Source organism: Tursiops truncatus, chromosome 16 (assembly GCF_011762595.2).
Source record: "Tursiops truncatus isolate mTurTru1 chromosome 16, mTurTru1.mat.Y, whole genome shotgun sequence".
In the NCBI taxonomy this organism is placed as follows: Eukaryota; Metazoa; Chordata; class Mammalia; order Artiodactyla; family Delphinidae; genus Tursiops; species Tursiops truncatus.
Window position 1 is genome coordinate 52,812,567 of NC_047049.1, and position 21,657 is coordinate 52,834,223.

General features: G+C 48.9%; 1 protein-coding gene across 10 annotated transcripts in view; it reads right to left on the bottom strand.

Moving 5' to 3' along the window:
• Positions 1 to 21,657, bottom strand: part of SH2D4B (SH2 domain containing 4B) — a 97,642-nt gene that overhangs the window by 12,218 nt on the left and 63,767 nt on the right. For 5 of the 10 annotated variants that reach the window (XR_012326549.1, XR_002174502.3, XR_012326550.1 and 2 more), the window contains 2 exons: positions 15,755 to 15,971; positions 11,619 to 11,746 (listed from right to left, as the gene is read on the bottom strand). Coding sequence is in view for 5 of the 10 variants with exons in the window: in XM_019925768.3 (XP_019781327.1) it covers positions 11,619 to 11,746; positions 15,755 to 15,971 (345 nt within the window). In the remaining 5 variants the exon portion in view is untranslated. The remainder of the gene's footprint in view (positions 1 to 11,618; positions 11,747 to 15,754; positions 15,972 to 21,657) is intronic. The other 5 variants (XR_012326552.1, XM_073793389.1, XM_019925766.3 and 2 more) reach the window with 2 other exon arrangements.

Consider the following 21,657-nt stretch of genomic DNA (forward strand, 5'->3'; position numbering starts at 1 on the left):
CTGTAGGTCAATTTAAAAGTATATATTGACTTACATTAAAATTGTAAGTTCAACATTAGTGTATCTATAATTATAATTGGTAAAGTCAAGATTATACATGGTGTGAACAGAATACTGTATAGAAACTATATGTAAATTATTTGTCAGCATTTCATGCAAGTGTGATTATTTTCTAAGGCCCTTCTAGCTCTGGTTTTATGAAATATGTGAATGTAGTATTTTCATCAATAAAGTTTAATACGCTAAGCATTAGTTTAAAATTTGAATGAGAACAATGTTAGGTAGATATGAAGTTATTTACCACATGTTGTAATGATCATGTTTTGAATTGATTTCAATATGCAGTATTTGAAAAATGTCAATACATAAAGAAAAGGAAATGAGTGCAATTAAGTCAATATATTTTTAAAGCAATTTTTATAATTTAGCAGACATTGCATCTTAATATAAGTAACTATTAAAATCGTGTCCTTGTGAAAAAATAAATAAAAATATATATTGACTTACAAAATAATAATAATAATGGGTAATTTGAGGGTTTGAATAAGATAGAACTATAATACTGGACAACATCTTATCAGTTGAGAGAAGGGTGCTTGGAGTTTAAAAAATCTGTTTGTTTAGGAAGAGGGTAAAGATATATATTAACTTTATAATATATTAAGTATGCATGTTAAATCACCTGAATTAACCACTAAAAGATAGGCATTGGTGTTCTGTTGTTCTCCAACAACAGAAGTGGGAAAATGCAATGAGAAAAAAAATTTTTTTTTCAGTGAAGTGTGAAACGAGCCAATAACTGAAAAATAAATACACTATAGTTCCGTTTATATTAAATTGAAAAACTCACAAAGCTAAACAGTCTAGTGTTTGGAGATCAATATATAAACAATACATGAAGCAAAGAAATGATGGACAAAATACTGAGGACAGGGATCGTATCTGGTGGAAGGAAGAGGGCTGCCTGGTGAGAAGCACACGGGCTTCCAAGGATTGGTGATGTTTCCACTCCTTAAGTTTTCATTCTGCCCTGCTTTTCACCAGGGTCAGCGGCAGAAGCAAACAGAGGTGTAACCTGGAAACTGAGGCAGAATCCCAGCATACAGATGGAGGCCCTTGATGGGGACTAAGGGGAACAGGGCACTGGACCTGAGCGGGCCCACAGGTCCCTGATGTGTCCAAGGCTTCTCGGGAGGTCAGAGGCAATCCGACTAACTGCAGCGCCCTCTATGGGGACACTGCCCAAAAAGACAGGGCCAAGGTCAGGGGACAGAGGCCCTTCAGGGCAGCAGCCCCCTTCCCCATGGTTGCATCAGGCGAGGGTGAAAAGGTGGGGCAGGCAGATGGCAGCATGTACGCTGGCACAGCAAAGAAGCCCAGGCTCCCATCACCCCCACATTAACATCACAGGCAGGAGTTTGCAGCCAGCACACCTGTGAAGTGGAGCCAGTGCTCCTGACTTCTGTCTGTTACTGCACCTCGAGCACAATTCCCGAGCATTCTTCCTGCCACCTCGCCTAATCATCTCCCTGGATTCCACACACATGCTCTCAAACACCAACTACTCCACGTTCACTATCAAAATACTCAATATTTGCTCCATCAGTGCTAACCGGTGGCAGCCCCAGGAAAGGAAAGGCACTTTAAGCATACTTGCAAAAGACCCTCTGCTCTAATGGACCCATAAATCCACATGTTAGCAAATCCTAAAGCAGACCCGGGATTCAGTTCCCAACCCCTCTGCCACCTCCGTACCTCCGTCCCTGAAATCGTTAGCTTGGAATTGAACCTCAGTAACCAAATGAGCTCCTTTTATTTCTGTTAGAGCTTCTCCACTGAAAAGAAAGGCAGGCAGGCCAGACAGGACGTTTTACTTTTTATGGTCTCAATTTATCTGACATGCGTATTTCTTAAAGCTTTCACCAAAGCTACACCTCACCGGCCAACAACTCCTCCATTACCTTTCTCATTCATTTCTGTGACTTTCCTTCCCCTTTCTTATTGCCGTACTTTCCAGATGGTATCATTAAGGGGGCTGGAATTATTAATCGCTTCATTCTCAACAGTTTCTCAGAGCATCCTAAAGCCACACAGATTGTGATGAATGAGTTCAAATGCCTTCATTTTTTATAACTCCAAATGAAATTTAGCCACAGTTAACTGCTGAGACGAGTGTTTCTCTGGACAAGCATCTTGGTTCCAGATATATTATGCACAAGAGGCACCATCCCACGCCCATGACTGCCTGCTCCAAGCTGACATGCCAGGTTCAAATCACTGATGCCGCTGTTCATGACATTGTTGCAACCACCCAGCAAAACGACTTCTGAAACTGGCTACACAAGGATCCTGTGTAGCACTAACCTCAACTGGAAGCATAAATTCATTATTTGATTCACGCCAGTCTCACTTACTGTGAGTTCCACTAGGCCAGTTATTTTCCTCAATATGGTGGACATAATTGGTCTTGCCCACTCAGGACCATTTGCCCTTCTTCTGGCAAGGGAATGGTGAGCTTCCTTTGTGAGGCCACACCATCCCACTCGGTCTATACAGTTGCAATGGGATAGACTCTTCCCTGCTCTCGGGATGGTCATGTGACTCAAGCCTAGCCAATCAGAGAGCTCATCCCTCTGGCCATGGTGATTGGTTCAGGAGTGGGCATGTGACCAAACCAGAGCCAACAAGGCAGAATAATGGGACTAATACCAGAAATTATTTGAGAGAAAAGTATGCCCTATCTTCTGTTGGATTCGAACCTAGGAGAATGAACGCACACTTGCAACCACAGGCTGATGCATTGCTTGAGAATAAAAACAACATGGAGAGCAACAGAGCTGAGGGATGGAGAGAGGCCAGTTGCTAAAAACTTAAGCTCCCTGGATCAAGCAAAGCCTGAAGCTGGCCTGATGTTTGGGTTTTTCCAGTCACATAAGCCAATAAATTCTCTTTTGAGGATACCAGTACGATTATTTTTCTGTTAATTGCAAGTGAATGTAAGCCATTCGGGGAGGGAAGTTGTCAGTTTTGTTCACCACCACATGCCCTGTACTTAGTACAGTGTCTCACAGACAACAGAAGCTTAATATTAATAATCAACAAATGATTTAACTGCCTTACACAGGGAGCCTGCTCCCTGGTGCCCCTGCCCAGGGAATTCAACAACCCCAAACTCTGACAACTCCCTGTTTTACTGCATTTACTCCATGAGGACTCCATTTATTGCATTTATGGTGGAGACTGGGATAGCATCCCTCAGGAAGTCTATGGGAGGCGGCCCCAGCTGCACGAGGAGCAGACACTTGCCCCAGCCAAGAATAAGGCATGGCAGCTGAAACAGCTGTCCCTACGGCCCAGAGATGGCTGGATGTCTCCTAAAGGAACAGCCATCTCTTCATCCTCAAGGAGACATCCTGGACTGGAAAGGAACTGACTCTCCTGGGCACTGCGTGCCCCAGGGCAGTTTCTTAACCTTTGGAGCCTCTAGTTCCTTACCTTGAGATGGCAGCAATGCTACAGTGCGTCACAGATAGGAGCGTGGACTGTGGAGCCAGACCACCAGGGCTTGAATCCCACCACCCCCACTTACTAACAGTGAACCGCAGGCAAGTGGCATCACTTCTCTATGCCTCAGTTTCCTCATCTGTGAAACGGGGCTAATGCTAGTAGCAAGCACACAGTGTTAGTATGAGCATCAAAGAAGTTAAAGTATGTGATGTGCTTAGAAGAGGGCCCCACATACTGTAAGCACCATGGACCTAACTGCTAGTATTATTACCTCTTCCAGAAAGTTGTGCAAAGGGTAAATGACATACTGGATGTTCGATATTTACTGGACACAAAGCTAGCGCAAAGGAAATGGTCACTGAATTACCAGGTAAAACATAAAAGCCAGTGTGAGCCCACACGAGGCCAACCAACCACACTTTGTGGATATAGACCAGTGCACACCTGACGGAGGAGTGGTACCAGGTCAGGTACCCCCTGCCCAGGGATGCCACCAGTCCAAGTGGTGCCTCTGGGCACCTCCACAGCCCCATGCAGGGGACAGGGCCTGGAAGCAGGGAAGAAGGAGTTGGTGATAACTTCATGAGATCAGAGAAATTATAGAAAAATAAAAGTGCATTTTCTTTGTGCACTTAACTAAACTTGAAATGTGGCTACACAAATGTTGGTAATGCCTTACTGTCTGCAGGGGGCGGACAGCATATTTGTGACGATTACAGGAGAAAACACACGTTAATTGAAAGCCATGTTGATCCCCTGCAGGAAGTGTTTCCAGGAGGTTGAATCCTAAAGCAGGGGACACCCTCCTGCCCCGTGCACTCCCGGGGGGCTGATGAGGGGGAGTGTGAATCACAACACCCAAAAGCAGCATCACTATTTTAAACGAAAGCTGTAAGCAAATGACACTGACACGTGAATGTATAAAGAACTTAAGTACTAAACAGAAGGTAATTTGGGTCTAATAAACTTTTTTTTTTTTTTTTTTTTTTACGGTACGCGGGCCTCTCACTGTTGTGGCCTCTCCCGTTGCGGAGCACAGGCTCCGCACGCGCAGGCTCAGCAGCCATGGCTCACGGGCCCAGCCGCTCCGCGGCATGTGGGATCTTCCCGGACTGGGGCACGAACCCGTGTCCGCTGCATCGGCAGGCGGACTCTCAACCACTGCGCCACCAGGGAAGCCCCAGGTCTAATAAACTTTTAATAATTAAGCATAAGTGTTACATAAGTCATTTCCAGAAAGCTTCTCAACTACTGTAGTGACCATACTTTATTCTCTAGCAAGTGTCAAAGCCGCCATATTTGTTTCTCAGATAAACAGAGAAAGCAGAGCTCACAGTAGGAAGGGGTGGGAGAGAAAAGTCGTGTCATCTGATCTAATCCCCATCATACTGGACAACGCACGCTTTCACTGTCTTGACTGAAGAGCCATCTGGCCTCTGTTTACACATCCCAGCAGTGGGTGCTCCCAGCTCCTGGAGGTAGTTTATCCCATCTCAGGACAGCTAACTGCTAAAAAGATGATCAGACTGAACCAAAGCCAGCACCTTGTGATTTTCACCCAGTGTTCCATTGCTTGAGGCCGCTGACCTTGAGGACATTAGTGGTTTGAAGACACAGCAGCTGTGCCACCCACCCCAAGTCTTCCACCTCAACCCCATGCCTGTTGTCACAGAAATGTGAGGCCAAGGGCTCTGGCATGAGCTGGAGCCCTGGGTGCCAGGGCTGGGATGAGCTTGGGGCTGGGGACTGGTGGGAAACTAGACTACAGGTCCCAGAGCCAAAAAAAACCTAACGGCAGTTTCCTGGGTCTAGCCTATGATAGAAACTTCCCGGAGTTAGCAAGGTAGGAGGAATCTCTTGTAACCACCAGAAATACGATGAGACTGTCAGAAGTATATTAAATCAATTACATCAACAGAAATCAAGTTTATTGTCACTCTGTGCTTCTATTTAATCCCGATAGAAAATAAAAAATCAGTTCTATCAAATCCAAGCCATCTAGGTCCCCCAACCCCTGTCCCTTCCCACACATTTGAGTTACCCACAGCTGTGCATCAGAAAACAATCTCAGCAAAACATCCAGACTAAAAGCGTTAGGTAGACAAGACACCAAGGGTCTGAAATCAGAAACACGGAATTATAGAGAGCAGAAAGGAAAGAGTTACAATCTTGGGAACACCATTACAGTCGATGCTTTCCTAAAGCAAAAAATAATTTCGCTCTCTTTGTAATCTTTTTTTTTGATACCCTATAGCCAGTGCACAATTCTTTTAAAAAGAAGGAAAAAGATTCCTTTATTTCTTAGTTGAAACAGCTTAAGCAAGAACTTAAGAGAAAAGTAGGTCAACTGACCTACTTCTTTTCTTCTTTAGAAATGTTTGCATTTGGGATCAGAGTTGGTGGAAATTTTCCATTCCAAATTCTGCTCAGGAAAGGAAAATGAGCAATCTGACTTGACGAGATGGATCATGACATGCTAATCATCCTTCCAAATGACCCACGTGTTACCCCTCACAGCTTTTAAAAAAATTTCAAGATGGGTATCATATTTAGAATGAAAAAAAAATTCAGACTTTTACTTTTGTGGGGAAGGCTAAATATGTACCATCTTCCTTTTGTGCACAGTCGTTTGATGTCATCATTCTCTTTACTTCCAAGTGAGAGCAGTGGCATACTCTCAGGGTATGAAGCCACATTTACATGCTTCAAACCCCGATATGCGTCTCCAAAGGCTACCGTGTTGATTTATTCCATGTAACAAGTGGAAGCATTTAGTGCAAGTTCTGAACACTTTATAAAAACCATACATGTAATCCTTATAACACCACCACCACTTTCTCTACCCCTGGTTTCTTCAGCTAGTCCTTGCTTCACATGGATGTGGTGCCTGGGTCCACACCACCCGGGTCCCCCATTCCGGCTGCCACCTCTCAACAAGTTCCAAAGCCTCACGTAGTTTCCTATCCTTCCACTGATCTTGAAAGCCGAGGACAAGAGCCTAGCTGGCTCACTCCATCTCAGCCCCAGACACTCTAGCCCCTGAGAATGACCCCAAAGACCAAACAGGGCGCTCCCAGATTTCCCCTCAAGCTGGGCCAGGAGACCAGTGGCAGCTCTGCTCTGGAAGGCCCACGGATTGAGGAGGGGTGAGATTTAAGAGAAAGAACTCGGGCCGTGCGTAACAGAAGTTCAAGTGAATATACAGTAAGGGATTGTGGATCCAGAGGAGGCGCTTTTTCGCCCCAAGCTCCCTGCCTGGCGAGCAGCATATTCAAGGGGCCACCAGAGTGGAGGAAGAAAACCTGGGGTCCAGAGGCCCTACGTCTTGTCCCAGCTCCCATGCTTACTGCTGGGTGAATAAGGGTGACTTCTCAAACTCTCTGGTCATCAGCGTCTTCATCTGTAAAGGGCTAACCATGACCAGCTCGAGGAGAAGTTGAGAGCACCTGTGAGATGGTGCACGTCAAACCACCCTGCACGTCTACACAGCCAGGCAAACACACAAGACTTCACGGCAGCAGCCAGTGATGAACACTGATCAGCCAGTTCAAGCCTTTCCTGCTCGGTGCAGCTCAGAGAGGATGTGCTGTCCCGGTGCATGCAGTTGTGGGGGACCGGGGCCGGGGGCAGCGAGCGAGACCCCATTCCCACTCAGCCCCGGCCTCCCCAGGCACAATCCTTCCCACCTCCTAGGGGCTGCCGCCCTGCAGGACTCCTGGAAGGGTCATCCAGACGGGGTGCCCACTGCTGTGCCTCAGTTCCTGGACCGCAAACAACATCAGTAATAGGGACACAAATAAGGAGAAGAAGCACAACAGTCGCTGGGAGAAGAACACCTCGCTCCACAGCCCGCAGACTCCCGCCCGGGCGCCTGCTCTGCGGCCAGCCTCACGCCCTGGCCAGCCTTCCCCATTCTCCTGACCGCCTGAGAAAACTTTGGAGGTCCTGGGGCAATGCCAGCAGAATCACACTGCATCCCAGATGCTAAGGAGAGAAAGCTCTCAAGGGCCCTCGGGCCACCCATCTGAGGAGTCCAGTAGCCATCCTGCTGCCCAATAGTAGCTGCAACCACCTTTCTTCTATTGAAGTGAAATGTGTCTCTTTAGAACTCCCAGCCCCCGAGCCCCTTTAATAATCTCCCTTTCTCCAGACAGGACTCCAGAGATTGGGGAGTAGTGGCTCTGTTCCCCCCTTCTGCAACACAAACATTTCCCCAAATAATCACTAACAATGCTATGACTTCTACATTTTCCCCCCTCCCCCCTTCAAAGACATTCGGATGCACTGTGGTCAAGAGCAAGGTGGACAAGGAACCTGAAGGGAGGGACCCAGCCTAGAACCCTGCAGCCCTGGGACCTTCAACACTCCTCTCCTCCTCGTGTGCCCTGAAGTCGCAGCATGGGCAGGTAGGAAGCAGTGCCCATTCCACTTAGGAGCTCTGCTTTGCACGGAAAGCCACGCCCGGCTGCTGGACCCCCGCAGGCTGCACCATCCACATGGTGCTTGTCAGAAAAGGCATGATGGGAACACCCCACCCGAATGCAGGACAGGCCATCAGGAGATCCACTCCGGAGCCCCAGCTCCACCATCCACTGCGCAGCCGGGAATCTGCCCCATCCACTCCCCGCCAAGCCCTAACTAAGGGCCAGTCACAGACAGCCAGTGGGTTGCTGCCAGGACAATGAACCACGGACCAAGTGTGACTGTTTTCTAGACTGTTTTCTTTTCTCAGGAAAAGAAATGGGTTCTGACTGAGCCAGTGTTCAGACAGAGGATATTCTTAATAGTTTTAGATACATGGTGAAGTCCAAAAATAGATACTTTTTTCCCCCAACGTCAAGCTTATATGCACTAGCTTTTCCCAGGAGTATTTTTGTATACCAGAAGTCTCTCTTAAAACCACTGGAACATAACAATGAACCGAGGAGAAACGAGGAAGGACTTTAACATCTTCTCTCTCTCTTTAACAGAGGGGACTTTATCAAGAACCCCGTGGTCCCAGCGGGGAACCAGTTCCTCCTTCCCTCCCGGTCTGTGCTCTGAGCCCACGTCCCCGAACTGTTTCCCCGGGGAGGTGGGGTCTCTAGTGGCCCACCTCAGAGCGTCAGCACTCACGCCAACGGCTCGTTATGGCGGACAGAGCGCATTGTTGGCTTGATCTTCATACGTATCCTGTGGAGTCAATGTTATCATCACAGATGGGGAATTTAAAGGACATACCCAAGGTCACAGAGCTGCGAGGTTCTAGAGGGGCCCCAGGTCTTCAGACTCCTTGCCCACATTGCTCTTTGGATTACACCTCGACACATCCAAATAACGTTTGATAGAAGGGAAGAAAATAGAAGTCACAGCAGTCCTTTTTAACCTGCATCTAAAATCCATCTAAATTAACTAGGAAAGCTTTCCCCAGGAAAGGAAAGATTTATATTGGGATTGCGATCGATGGCATTATTGGCTCAAATTCTCCTCCCCCCCCCCCCCCCCGTCTCCATACCCTTTGACGCATGGCTTTGCAGTTCCTCACACGAAAGGAGCAGAAGATTTATCCCAGCGCCTCAACTCTGTGACGTATTGTGGCCAATGGCACGAGGTGAAAGTGACAGGGTGCTGGTTCGGAGGCTAGACTTCTGGAGCCTAACGTGCTGCCACGTGCTCTCTGGTTCCTGAGAAGCGCATGCCTGGGCTAGCCTGCCAGTCCCAGGAGGAGCCTGAGAGATACACGGGGCAGAGCCGCCCCAGCGAAGACGCCCAGCCTAGACCAGCTGAGAGCAGAGCCCCAGCCAACTGGCAGCGGACTCCCTACCAATTAGACTGTGGGGCAGAAGGTTTCTTCTCCTGGACAGATTAACATGGGGGGGGCGGGTCCCACCAAGGATGCTGTAGGGAATTGCTACGTCGGAAGAGAAGTTGGACCATACCAGAAGTTCCAGACTTTGGGGTTTTAGGTATAAGTAAAAAGGGTGGAAACCAACATGGGGCCGCTCCCTTTTTGCTCTTCTGAGCAAAGGCAATATATAAAAAAAAAATACTGCTTACTATCACCATCAATTCATAAGACATAGGACATTTTAACACTAAAACTGAGGAGAGGATATCATCTTCGAGTACAACACAGTCCTTTTCAAGCAAAGATAGTTGGCCACCCTCCATATGTGAGCCTTTTCCTTTCATCTTGTCACAGATCAATGAAAACTTCGACACATAGCTCTCGTCCGTGGACTAGCAACGTTCCTGCACGCTTTATGGTGGAACTGTGAGAAGAACACGAAATCAGTTACGTAAATTTCGAGACTTAAATCATGGTTCTGGGGCTTCCCTGGTGGCGCAGTGGTTGAGAGTCCGCCTGCCGATGCAGGGGACACGGGTTCGTGCCCCAGCCCGGGAGGATCCCACATGCCACGGAGCGGCTGGGCCCGTGAGCCATGGCCGCTGATCCTGCGCGTCCGGAGCCTGTGCTCCGCAATGGGAGAGGCCACAACAGTGAGAGGCCTGCGTACGGCCTGCGTACCACAAAAAAAAAAAAAAACATGGTTCTGTTTCTTCTGTGACAATATAAAAAGTACATGTCTTTTTCATCAGGATACAAAATAAAGCTAAAGATAAATGTAAGCACCTCTGCCGTGCCTTCTCCGTTGGCTGCCACAAGTGCAGCAGAGCAGCCAGTGGTTCTGACAAACCCCAACCACGACAGAACTTTTAAGTTGCACTACGCAGGTGCCCAGGATGCTAGTTCTGTGTTTCCATGATTATGATAATATACAAATGAACAGGAAAGCAGTGATGCAAATGGAACCTCTCACAGGGGCTACAGGGACACATAACAGGGACAGAAGTTAGAGGCAGGGAATCCCCGGGACCAGCTCCCGGGACACACAGCTAGGCCACACGTGAACGTCGACTGTCGACTTTCTGAGCCATAAAGAGCTACCCCATCCTTCTGTTAGGTTTGTGGAGGCCCAGGAGAAGGAAGGGGTCTGAAAGTGGATGGTGGTCCCAACAGATTCTATTACCATTCCAAACTATCCGTACCACAGATGCCAGGCTGGCTCTGGCCAGAGGAATGTGAGCAACCATGGCACACGTCAGTTCCAGCCAGAAGCTCCGGGAGCCAGTGTGTCGCTGGCCATGCCCCTCGTTTTCCCTCTGTCATGAGATCACTGGCGTTTCCAGTAGAGGCAACTCCTTCTGTCTGAGGCCCAGATTAAAGTTCACGACCAACTCCCAGTGGGCGTGTCACATGGGTAAGAAATGAGTCTTGGCTGGCAGACGCCACTGAGACTTTGGGATCATTTCTCACTGTAGCATCACTAAGCATAATCTGACTGACACGATGGGGATGCTACTGAGGTGAAGAACTCAACATCAGTGGCAACAGAGAAAGAGGGTTCATTTGTCTTGGATGCGTTTCTCTACCTGATCCCTGAGCAGGTAAGAAGCGGAGGTGAGGGCTGAGTACAGAGATGCCTAAGACACAGGGCCCCGGCCCCTTGGAGCCCATGGCTAACCAGAAAGGCTAGCCTCACCTCTCGTGTGGCTGGGTTTTCTCATTGCTCCCAGATGAACCTCACTCCTCAGGCCCTGAGGGGACTCACACACCTACCAGGCCCAATGCAGAGACAGAAGATGCCTCTGAGGAGCCCTGGACGGCCAGGGAGGCTGTGAGGTGAGGGCAGTAGGCAAGAGCCACGTTCATCCCTTCCCAGCAGAGAGGGCAGTGCACGTCCAGAGCCCTGGGGCCTGCAGTCCCCTGGACTCGCACTCACAGATGTTGCGCTTGGTCTCTGACCATCTCCATCAAGGTCACTCAGTGTTTCAGCGCACGCCCTGGGGAGATCAAAGCTTGTGCCTTGAGCTCAACACACTCAGTGAGCAAAGAAAGGACAGACGTGGGCCCTCTCTCTACTCCACCCCAGGCAGGTGAGCCAGGAGCGCTGAGCCTTAGCCCTGGGAGACCGGCCAGTCTTCGTGGGGCCGGAGCGGAATTAGCGGAGTCTAAAGTCCTTGACTCCTCTGATTGTGGTGGCCCTTCAGGACCCCACACCAACCCCAGAGGGAGGCTGAGATGTGGAAGTGATCTGCCCCTGCCCCAGGGATCCGGAAAGCCACCCTACCGTGGAACCAGGGGGCGATGGCTTTGGTGCTCCTCTCAAAGCCCGCGCGGCGAGGCAGCTGCTCCTCCTTAAACCAGCGCACTATGACTTCTCTGGAGACGGGACACAGGGGCCGCTCCCAAGTCCTGCTGAGACAGAGACCGAGTGCGGCAGAGTCAGGGAGAGAGCAGGGGGCCGCGAGAGGGGAAGGAAGGAGGGGGAGGGAGTGGGGGAGACCACTGTGAGAGTGAACAGTCCCGACGCCCACACTCACGCCTGTGGACAGGATTAAATGAGTCCAGGTACTTGAAGGCGCTTTGCAGGTCATAATGTACCAGCTGTTATTGTTTTCCCCAAAAGAAAACTGTTGTCACTTAGTTTGAAAAAAAGCCACGCAGGTGCGAGTGCGAAGTAGGATAGGAGGGGATGTCAGAGGGAGAGATAAGGCATATTTGCCCTCTAGCATGGCCAGGGCGTAAACAGCAGCGTCTACGAAGAAGGATCGTAATGTAATCGGAGCAAAATTATTCACACGTGCGTGTCCTCCGCCCTCCCCAAACCCGCACTGAAGAGAACTCTCGTTTTGCCCCTCCCCGTCTCACCCACCGCTGCCGTCTAAGGGGACACCTGGCTTGACCAGCTAGCCTTCCATGTTTTATGAGGCAGAACCAGGACAGTGAACAGCCTCAATCTGCTCTGGAAACGGCTGAGCTTCACCACCAAGAAGTAAGAGGGAAAAGGACAGAGGAAAGGGAGAGGGGAGGAAAGAGTCGCTGCACAGGCTGACTTTTGATGGAGAAGCAGGTGTGGAATTGAAGATCCTGGGAGGGAGATGAAGAGGGGCACCTGAAGAAGGTCTGAGTAATAAATTAGCTGCTTTTTGATATTTTCTCATAAGTAAGCCCAGATTTTACTTGTTATACTGTGGCTCCTGAACGTATACAGAGACGGGGCCACGTGAGACCCCGCTGCACTAGAGCCCCACTGACATGAAGCCCGGTAAGGGTTTGACAGCACATTCCCCGTAACAACACACACCACTGTGTGTTGAGGTGATATGCAGCAAGATCACACTGCACTGCTATGTGGGATGAAAACAGAGCTTCAGCAGACTTTGGGCCCAGCATGAACAACCACAGCTTTCTCACCCTTCCCCCTGAGCGACAGCAACCTGGCACAGGCTCACACTGTCACTGCTGTCTGTCCACCTCACAGCACTGGCATTTAGAATTCACCACCGCTGTCGTCGTCTCTTATGAAATAAACACCAGCACGATGTCCCCAAGTCTTTGCATTTCCCCCGCATCAACCAACACTTCGATGCTGAGCCCAGCACTTCCTGGCAAACCCCAGAAGGAGCCCCTATTTTTACCTGCCCTAAGATGAATCCACACACACACACACAGTAGTGAACACTGTAGATTTTAGAAAAGATGCAATAAGACAGGGGGTGAGGTTCCACTGAACAGCCTAAAGCCGTCATCAGTGGAGTCTGTTCTCCAAACCCCTTGCTTCCCGCTGCCACCTCTGCAGGCTTTTTTTTAACACCCCTCCAACCAGCTTTGCTCCTCTGTATCTGCCCTTGAGGATTTCCCTCTTCTCAGGAACCTCAGGTGCTCTTCCTCTTTATGAAGCGGCACACTGCAGCCCTGCCCCAGCCTCTTCCTTCACACTTGCATTCCCCAATAAATAACTGTGCTCGGGGGAAGAAATATCCTCTGGTTTCTAGGACTCATTCTCCTTAGAAGGCAAGAGGAGGTTATAAATAACAGCAAGGAAAATTCGTTCACTCTTGTCCCTCTGTTTCTAAGCAGAGAATCTGATTCCCCAGAATATAAATGCTAGGACCAAGTGCTCCAAGAGGCCACCTGGCCAGAAGCCTCACTTCTGCACCTGGAACTCTCTCCCATCAACAATGTGTCTGCCCCCGGAATAACCGGGCAAGCGTGGGCTGGCCGCCGGTGCCAGCACCACAGTGCTGAGGGCAGTGAGGCCACGGGGACCTGTTCCATGGGGCAGCCACAGGAAGGAGGCTGAGGCATGGCTTCTGGTGCCTGGGTCTGCCGCTCCATCTGCATGGTCCCTGATCCCCCTGCTCCACCCAAGGCAGCACACTGTGGCTGTCACTTCTTCTCCTCTACTGACAGCCACACACAGCGAGCCTGGAGCCAGACTGCAACACAGTTCATGCAGCTCTGTCTTCTGGGCCTGAAGGACAAATTATATGTCTCCTTTAAAAAAAAAAGCACAAGAGGAAGAAGGCTTTTCTAACTATGTCTCCAAATCCAGGAAACATAAAAGAAAATCTGACCTCATAAAAATAAAGAACTCCCACATGACAGAAAACATCATCATAAAAGACAAATGACAAATTGAGGGGAAAAAATGTTTATCACAAAGAAAAGCATCCCTAATATTTTCCCTAATACTTAAGGAGTTCCTAGAAACAGATGGCGAAAAGACCAATAACACAATGAAGAGGCAGGAAGGGAAATGAATAGACAGATAGAGAAATACCAAAGGCCCTTAAACATATACAAAATACTTCATCTCACACATAAACAGAAATGCAAATTTAAATTTTCACTGAGATATTATGTCTCATACAAAACAAAAATCTGACAACGCACTGCTGGCAAGGCTAAAGGATGAGAGTGTTCATTGGTACCACCCCTGTGGAGGGCAAGTTGATGAGAATTATCAATACTATAAGTGCATGTAGCCCCTAACCCAGTGGCCCCACTTTTGGGAATCTCTCTTGTAGATAATAGTTGCGTGTCTACAAGGTTACTCATTAAGGGCACTGTTGGTAATAACCAAAGATTTCAAACAACACCAATGCCCATTAATAGAGGTTTTGAAAAATAAATTAGAGCACAGCCAGGCAGTGGAATACTATGCAGCTGTAAAAAGAAAACTAAATAAAAATAATCAGGTAAGAATCGATATGTAAAGACCTCCAAAATTTATAGTTAAATGGAAAAAAAATCAAGATGCAGAACCATGTGTATGATAGGCAAACTTTTATGCAAAAAAAAAAAAAAAAAGAAGGAGATACAACTTTTCACCTTGGCAGTTGCAAAAAGGAACTGGGAGGACACATAAACTAAGAACAGTGGTTCCCTGTGCGGGGAAGAGGGAACTGAGTAGATGGACGGCAAGGATGGGAGTCAGCCTTTCCTCCATGTATCTTTTTAAACTTTCTGGTTTGTGAATCATATAAATGACAAGGAAGGAGGAAAGGAAGGGAGGGAAGGAAGGAAGGAATGCAGATGTCAGTTCTCCCTAGGCTGCAGGGAGAGGGAGGGGTTTTTATGAATAATCCTAGATCCCAATCAAAGCAAAACCCAGACAACCCTCTGTCATCTGGGGCTGAATGGACTCTTCTGCAGGTTTATTGTGGTTCAGGGAGCAGCAGGCACTCACCATCCAGCCTCTGAGCCCTCCCTCGGGCAGCAGACAATCAGCAATAATGAGGAGGGGAACCAACCTTAGGGCTGGCCTGAGGTGGGCACAGGCGGCAGGTCGAGAGGCTCCAGGCAACCTCTTGATCCTCCGTCCCAGCAATCATGGGCAGTCAGTCACCTGAGCGCCCTTGCCAAACCACTCATCAGCCCAGCGTGTAAGGACCCTCCTGCACTCAACTGCGTTCATCTGCAACCGGCTATCAGAACCCGGGATGCACCAGCATCACCTGTGGTTACAAAAAGCAGCAGCGAGTTCTGGTTCCAGGCTGCTGGGCCACATTTAACCCATTTGAGGTCTTACATTACGAGTTCTTAACCTGGGGTCTACGGATCTTTTAGAGCTTGAAATTATATGCAAACGTTTTGGGGTATTTACATATGTGCATTTCGCAGAGAAGAGGGTACACAGCTTTCTTTAGATTCTCAAAGGAATCCTAGACCCCAAAGAGGTGAAGCCCCCCAGAACTCCAGAGTTGGTAGAAATCTCCAACCCCGACTCCTCTCCCCAACTCCTGCCCCATTACACAGACTAGGGCACTGAGGCCAACAGAGGGGAGATGACTAGCCCCAAATTAAACAGCAAGTCGGAGGCAGAGCCGGACCGGATCTCTGGTGCCCTACGCCCCAGCCGGAGGCCCTCCCCCAGACACACCGCGCATGCGGATGCGGGATGCGAGGTCCGCGACTCACCTGCCAGGCACGGCCAGGGGTGAAGGCGGCCCCGGGCCCAGGAGGTGGTGGTAGAGTCTCGCCTCCTGCTCGTGGCTCTGGCCGAGCTCTCGGAACCTGGAGCTGAGGCCAGCGACCGTGCCCTTCTGGATGGCGCGGAGGGAGTGGCGCCGGTACTCGTCCCGGGCGCGCTGGGCTCGGCGCCTTCTCTCCTCATCAGCCGCCTTGGACCGACGCACTGGAAAGGAATAGAGAGCGTGTTCACCCAGACCTGCAGCCCAGGCCACGCACTGAGCAAGCCAGTACATGGCCAGGAGCCCTGGGACTCACCCAGAATCCCAGGATTCATCCGGATGCACCCACGTGTGCTGCGTGGAGGCTTGGCACCCGGCAATGGCGGGCCCAACCTGAGCCAGCAGCCCTGGGTTAGCCTGTCCCTGTGGGATAAAGACACTCATGACAGTTTGGGGTGGTCCAGCTGTTCCTGTGGCCCTGTTCCAGAATGAGCAAGCAACTTTTGGATGGAAATTTACACCTCCATGTGTAGTTCTTCCTGGAGTGCCCTGCTCAGAGCAGCTTCTCAAACCCTGTGCCCTGCCTCAAGGACACCTGTCCACCTTGAAGTGGTTAGCATCTCAAATACCACTGCCACCACCCATGCTGATTACAGCTTTCTCTGTGCCAAGCCCTGAGCTCCGGGCCCTCCCTGCAATATCGCATTATAGACGCTTCCTCCAGCCACCAAGGGAGGAGGGCACATCACTATGTTTCCACAGAAACCCAGCCTCCGGGAGGTTAAGCAACTTGTCTGAAGTTAAACAGCTAATAAGGGGCAGAGCCAGGGTCGGAACCCAGGTGTGTCTGGCTCTGAAATCCATGCAGCTCTCTACGCCACTCTACCCCACCTCTCAAGCTTCCTTTCATTTTAAAATCAGGTGTATCTGACACCAGAGCCCCTGCTCTTTCCTACAAAAAGCCACAAGAGCATTTAAGACCATCCCATCCAACCTCCTCATGTTATTCACGTGGAAACTGCTTTCCAAGGAAGGACGCTGACTTGCCCAGCTGGGTCAGTGGCCAAGCCTGGCCGGGAACCACCCTGTCTGCTACCACAGGATGAGTTGCTGGAAACTCTGGAGTCCCAGTTACAGTGCCCTTTCTCTTTGGTTTCCTGTGGCCTTGACAGCTGGTGGGTGAGTGTGTTGGAGGGAAAGGAGGGGATCCTTTGACAGCTGTGTCACGCCACAGGTTCCAGAATGCCACAAGGCCCCTCTCCCTGGCCTCTGTCTTTTCATGTTCCTCAAGGCAGTGTGGACATCTGCAAGTTGCTGCTTCTAAAACTCAAAAGGGAGTCCTGGGGCTGGGAAAGTGCCGAGAGAGGGGACAAAACCTGCTGCAGGTACGGTCTAGAATTAAAACCAATTATTTTGTAGTCTGATTGCATCGTGTCAGGCCCCTGTCTGCCTCTAAAATCCAATCCTTTTGTAGAGAACTCGTGGAGCTGGCCGTGTCCTTCTCGTTGTGCAAGACCTGGGATTGCCCTGGCCCAAGCAGGTCCCCCTCCCCCCGGGAGTAAAATCTTACCCACAGTCTAATTCTACTCCAATCTCCATCCAATACCTGTGCAGCGAGCACCTACAACCTACCAGTCAGAGAACTGTGTTCTGTTAGCATTTGGAGGATACAAGGCACATGGCCCTCATGCTGAAAGAAAGCGCTTCTCCTTCTCAAGTTGTCAAAGTCCACCCTCGAAACAACATCCCCCAGATCTGAGGAAGGCAGCGGGAAGTCTGTCCCTCAGAAGGTATTTATGGATGTGGAAGTCACATGCAGAGGAGCTAATAAGCTGAGAGCTCCAGGGCAGGAGGGGAATTTTCTTTGGTCTATTCACTGATGCATTCTAGTGCCTAGAATACATATGTATCAGTCAGCAGGTGATAATATGCTTGGACGACTGTGCCCAATTAAGTACTTAACTCTGCCAGGCCCTGAACTGGATATAGAGACAGCAAAGACCAGACGCTTCCCTCAAGGCACTCAGAGCCTAGCTGGGAAAATCAGACAAATAAATATCTCTAGCACAAAGAGAACAGGGACTGATCAAGTACTGTCAGAGTTTAGGGGCGGTAGCACTCACATTCTATGAGGAAGCCAGGAGCCACCAAAGGAGATGGAGCATTCCACTGGGTCTGGAAAGGTCAATAGGAGTTCTTCCAGAAAAAGAAGGAGGAATCCACCCCAGGGGGAAAAAAACCCTATATTTCCACTCTAGGTACTAAGAACACCATAGTGCCTGCTACCACAGGCTCAAACAAGGCCAGGTTTCCCAGCACAGGCTTTGCGGTCACTAGACTACAAACTAAACATAGAAGCTTGTGCCCTCTAAGGGCCAGTGACCTTTGAGTGTTGACAGCCCGAGAGACAGTCACACTCAGTGACAGAAGGAAGTCACATGCAAACTACGAAGACAGATTTTTGGAACTTGGCTAGGAGAGTGCACAAGCTGTGGGTCACAGAGGGACTAAACCCAGCCTCCTAAAAGCCAGCTCTAGTTTTGCCACTGTCTGCCTCAGAAGCCTTCAGTGGCTCCCAACGCACACAGGACAAAGGGCAAACCCCTTGGCCCCTAAGGAGCATCCTGCCCGCCCCACTTTCTTTCCCAGCCCAGTGGGCCTCTGAGCTCCTGCCCACACTCTGTGTTCAGGCGCCACCAAGCTCCCCACCATTCTGCGAACTCTCCCCTGTGCAGCTGTGTCCACCGACTCAGACCAACCGTGATGCCCAGGCAGAGGCCTGGAGGGCACTTGGAGGTGAGGATGCAGCTGAGGCTGCAACAGGAAGCCAGCCCTGCCGCCCAGGGGCTGATGTGGAGTCAGACAGGTTAACGGCAGCTCCGAGAGGGCTCTCTTGGGTCCTTTTCTTTTCTCGTGTTCTTTTTTTGAGACATAATTGACATATGTAAGCTTAAGGTGTACTATGTGCTGATGTGATACACTTAAAATATTACAAAATGATTACCACCATAGCATTAGCTAACACCTCCGTCAGGTTCCATAGTTAATTTTGTGTGGTGAGAACATTTAAGATCTAGTCTCGGGGCTTCTCTGGTGGCGCAGTGGTTGAGAGTCCGCCTGCCGATGCAGGGGACACGGGTTTGTGTCCCGGTCCGGGAAGATCCCACATGCCGCGGAGCGGCTGGGCCCGTGAGCCATGGCCGCTGAGCCTGCGCGTCCGGAGCCTGTGCTCCGCAACGGGAAAGGCCACAACAGTGAGAGGCCCGCGTACCGCAAAAAAAAAAAAAAGATCTAGTCTCGGCAACTTTGAAGCATATAACGTATTGTTGACTGTAATCCCTAGGCTGTGCATTAGATCCCCAGAATTTATTCATCTTCTAACTGCAAGTTTGTACCCTTTGACCAACATCTCCCTAACTCCCCCCACCTCCCCCTTCATACCCCGCCACCCCCGGCCCCTGGTAGCCACCATTCTACTCTCTGTTTCCACAAGTTCGGCCTTTTTAGATTTCACATATAGGTGATACCGTGTAGTATTTTTCTCTGACTTTTTTCAGTTAGCATAATGCCCTGAAGGTCCATGTCTGTTGTTGCAAACGGCAGGATTTCCTTCATTCCCGTGGTCTTTATCCAATCATCCGTTGACAGATGTTCATGTTATTTCTATAGCTTGGCTGTTGTGAATAATGTTGCAATAAACACGGGAGTACAGATATCTCTTTAATAGCCTGATTTCATTTCCTTTGGAAATATACCCAGAAGGGGGATTGCTGGGTCATATGGTAGCTTTATTTTTAATTTTTTGAGGAACCTCCATACTGTTCGCCATAGCGGCTGCACCATTTGATATTCCCACCAACAGTGCACAGGGTTCCCTCTTCTCCCATCCTCACCAACACCCCATGCCAGCTTTCTTAAGAAAGCTCTATGCCTCTAGGCTTCACTTTACACCTCTGTCAAAATGAGAATGACATGAATGTCTGCCACACTGAGTTACTATGAAGATTCAATGAAACATAAAATTCTATAAACTATGAAGTACTTTTTTTAAAGCAATGTCTTACTAAATCAGGCCTCTGAACTTGATCCTTTCTTCAAATTTCCCAAAGCCTGATTCTGGAACCTAGCTGCCTGGGTTCAGATCTCAACTTCATTTACCAGCTGTGTGACACTGGACAAGTTACTTAATCACCCTGGGCCTCCGTTTCCTCAAAAGTAAAATGGACATAATAAGAGTCCCTACCTCATAAAGTTGTTATGAGTTGTTAAGAGAGCTAATAATATAAACCACTTAGACCTGTGTCAGGTACATTTTAAGCACCATGATAAGCGTTAGCTAAAACTTTTATTTTCATTAGCCCTGGCATTCCCATGTTCAAAATGTAGTCATAAACAATTCTTGGCCAGTCAAGGAGGGGGCACCCTTGATGCTCGGTCACATGAAATCTGGGTCTGTTTACAAGCAGTGCGAGATCTTAGTTCCCCGACCAGGGATTGAACCCGGGGCCACAGCAGTGAAAGTGCCGAGTCCTAACCACTGGACTGCCAGGTACTCCCAGCTTACCCTAAATTCAGCTTTGAAATCTTAAAAGGTTCCTTCTGTTCCTTCTCTGAATCCGGGATAGATTCGAACTGTATCATATGACTGCCATGGAAACCCTCAGCCAGAATCTGAAGTTTTTTCTTCTATCCCATTGAAAACAACCATAAGCATCTGTGCCCTGAAGCAGCAGGTATCGGACAGTCCTTGTCCCCGGAGGGCGCACTGCAGAGACGAGGGCCCCAACCGAGTCACCGGCTTCCTCCCACGGCCCAAGTTCCCAGGGCCTGCACTGCATGCAGAACAAAGGGAGGCCATGGCCATCTCCACTTCTAAGGTAGGTTCCAGGGTCTCCTTTCTCCATCTCATCTCTCAGAAATACATAAAGGCAGCTGAGCAGCATGAAAACACTGAGGACCAGAAGAAAAGCTGAATTTAGAGACTGAAAAAATGGACCAACCACAATAAGATTCCTCTTCACACCTATTTGGATAGCTATTATTTTTTTAATTTTTAAATATAAAAAAAGATGAAAATAGCAAGTATTGGCAAGGACATGGAGAAATTGGAACCCTTATGCATTGTTGGTGGGAATGTGAAATGGTGCAGCTGCTGTGGAAAATAGTACAGCAATTCCATAAAAAATTAAACATACAATTACCATATGATCCAGCAATGCCAATTCTGGATATATACCCAAAAGAATTGAAAGCAGGAATTCAAACAAATATTTGTACAGCCATGTTCATAACAGCATGATTAACAATAGCCAAAAGGTGGAAATAACCCAAATGTCCATCGATGGATAAATAAAGAAAATATAGGATACACATACAAGTAACAGTATCCAGCCTTCAAAAAGGGAGGAAATTCTGACACATGCTACAACATGGATGAATCTTAAAGACATTATGCTAAGTGAATAAGCCAGCCACAAAAGGACAAACGTTGTATGATTTCACTTACACTCCACTTATTGCACTTAGAGTAGTTAAATTCACAGAGTAGAAAGTGGCGGCTGCCAGGGGCTACAGGAAGGGTGAAATGAGTTTTAGTTTAGTGGGGACAGAGTTTCAGTGTGGGAAGATAACCAACGTTGGAGGTGGGTGGTGGTCATGGTAGCACAACACTATGAATGCCACTGAACTACACACCTAAAAATGGTTAATTTTAAGTTGTATATTTTACCACAATTTATTTGGTTTTTTTTACTTTTTTGGGGTGGGGGGAGGGCCGTGCCGTACAGGATGCGGGATCTTAGTTCCCTGACCAGGGATCAAACCTGCGCCCCTGCATTGGGAGCACGGAATCTCAACCACTGGACCACCAGGGAAGTCCCCTACCACAATTAAAATGAAAAAAACAAAAGG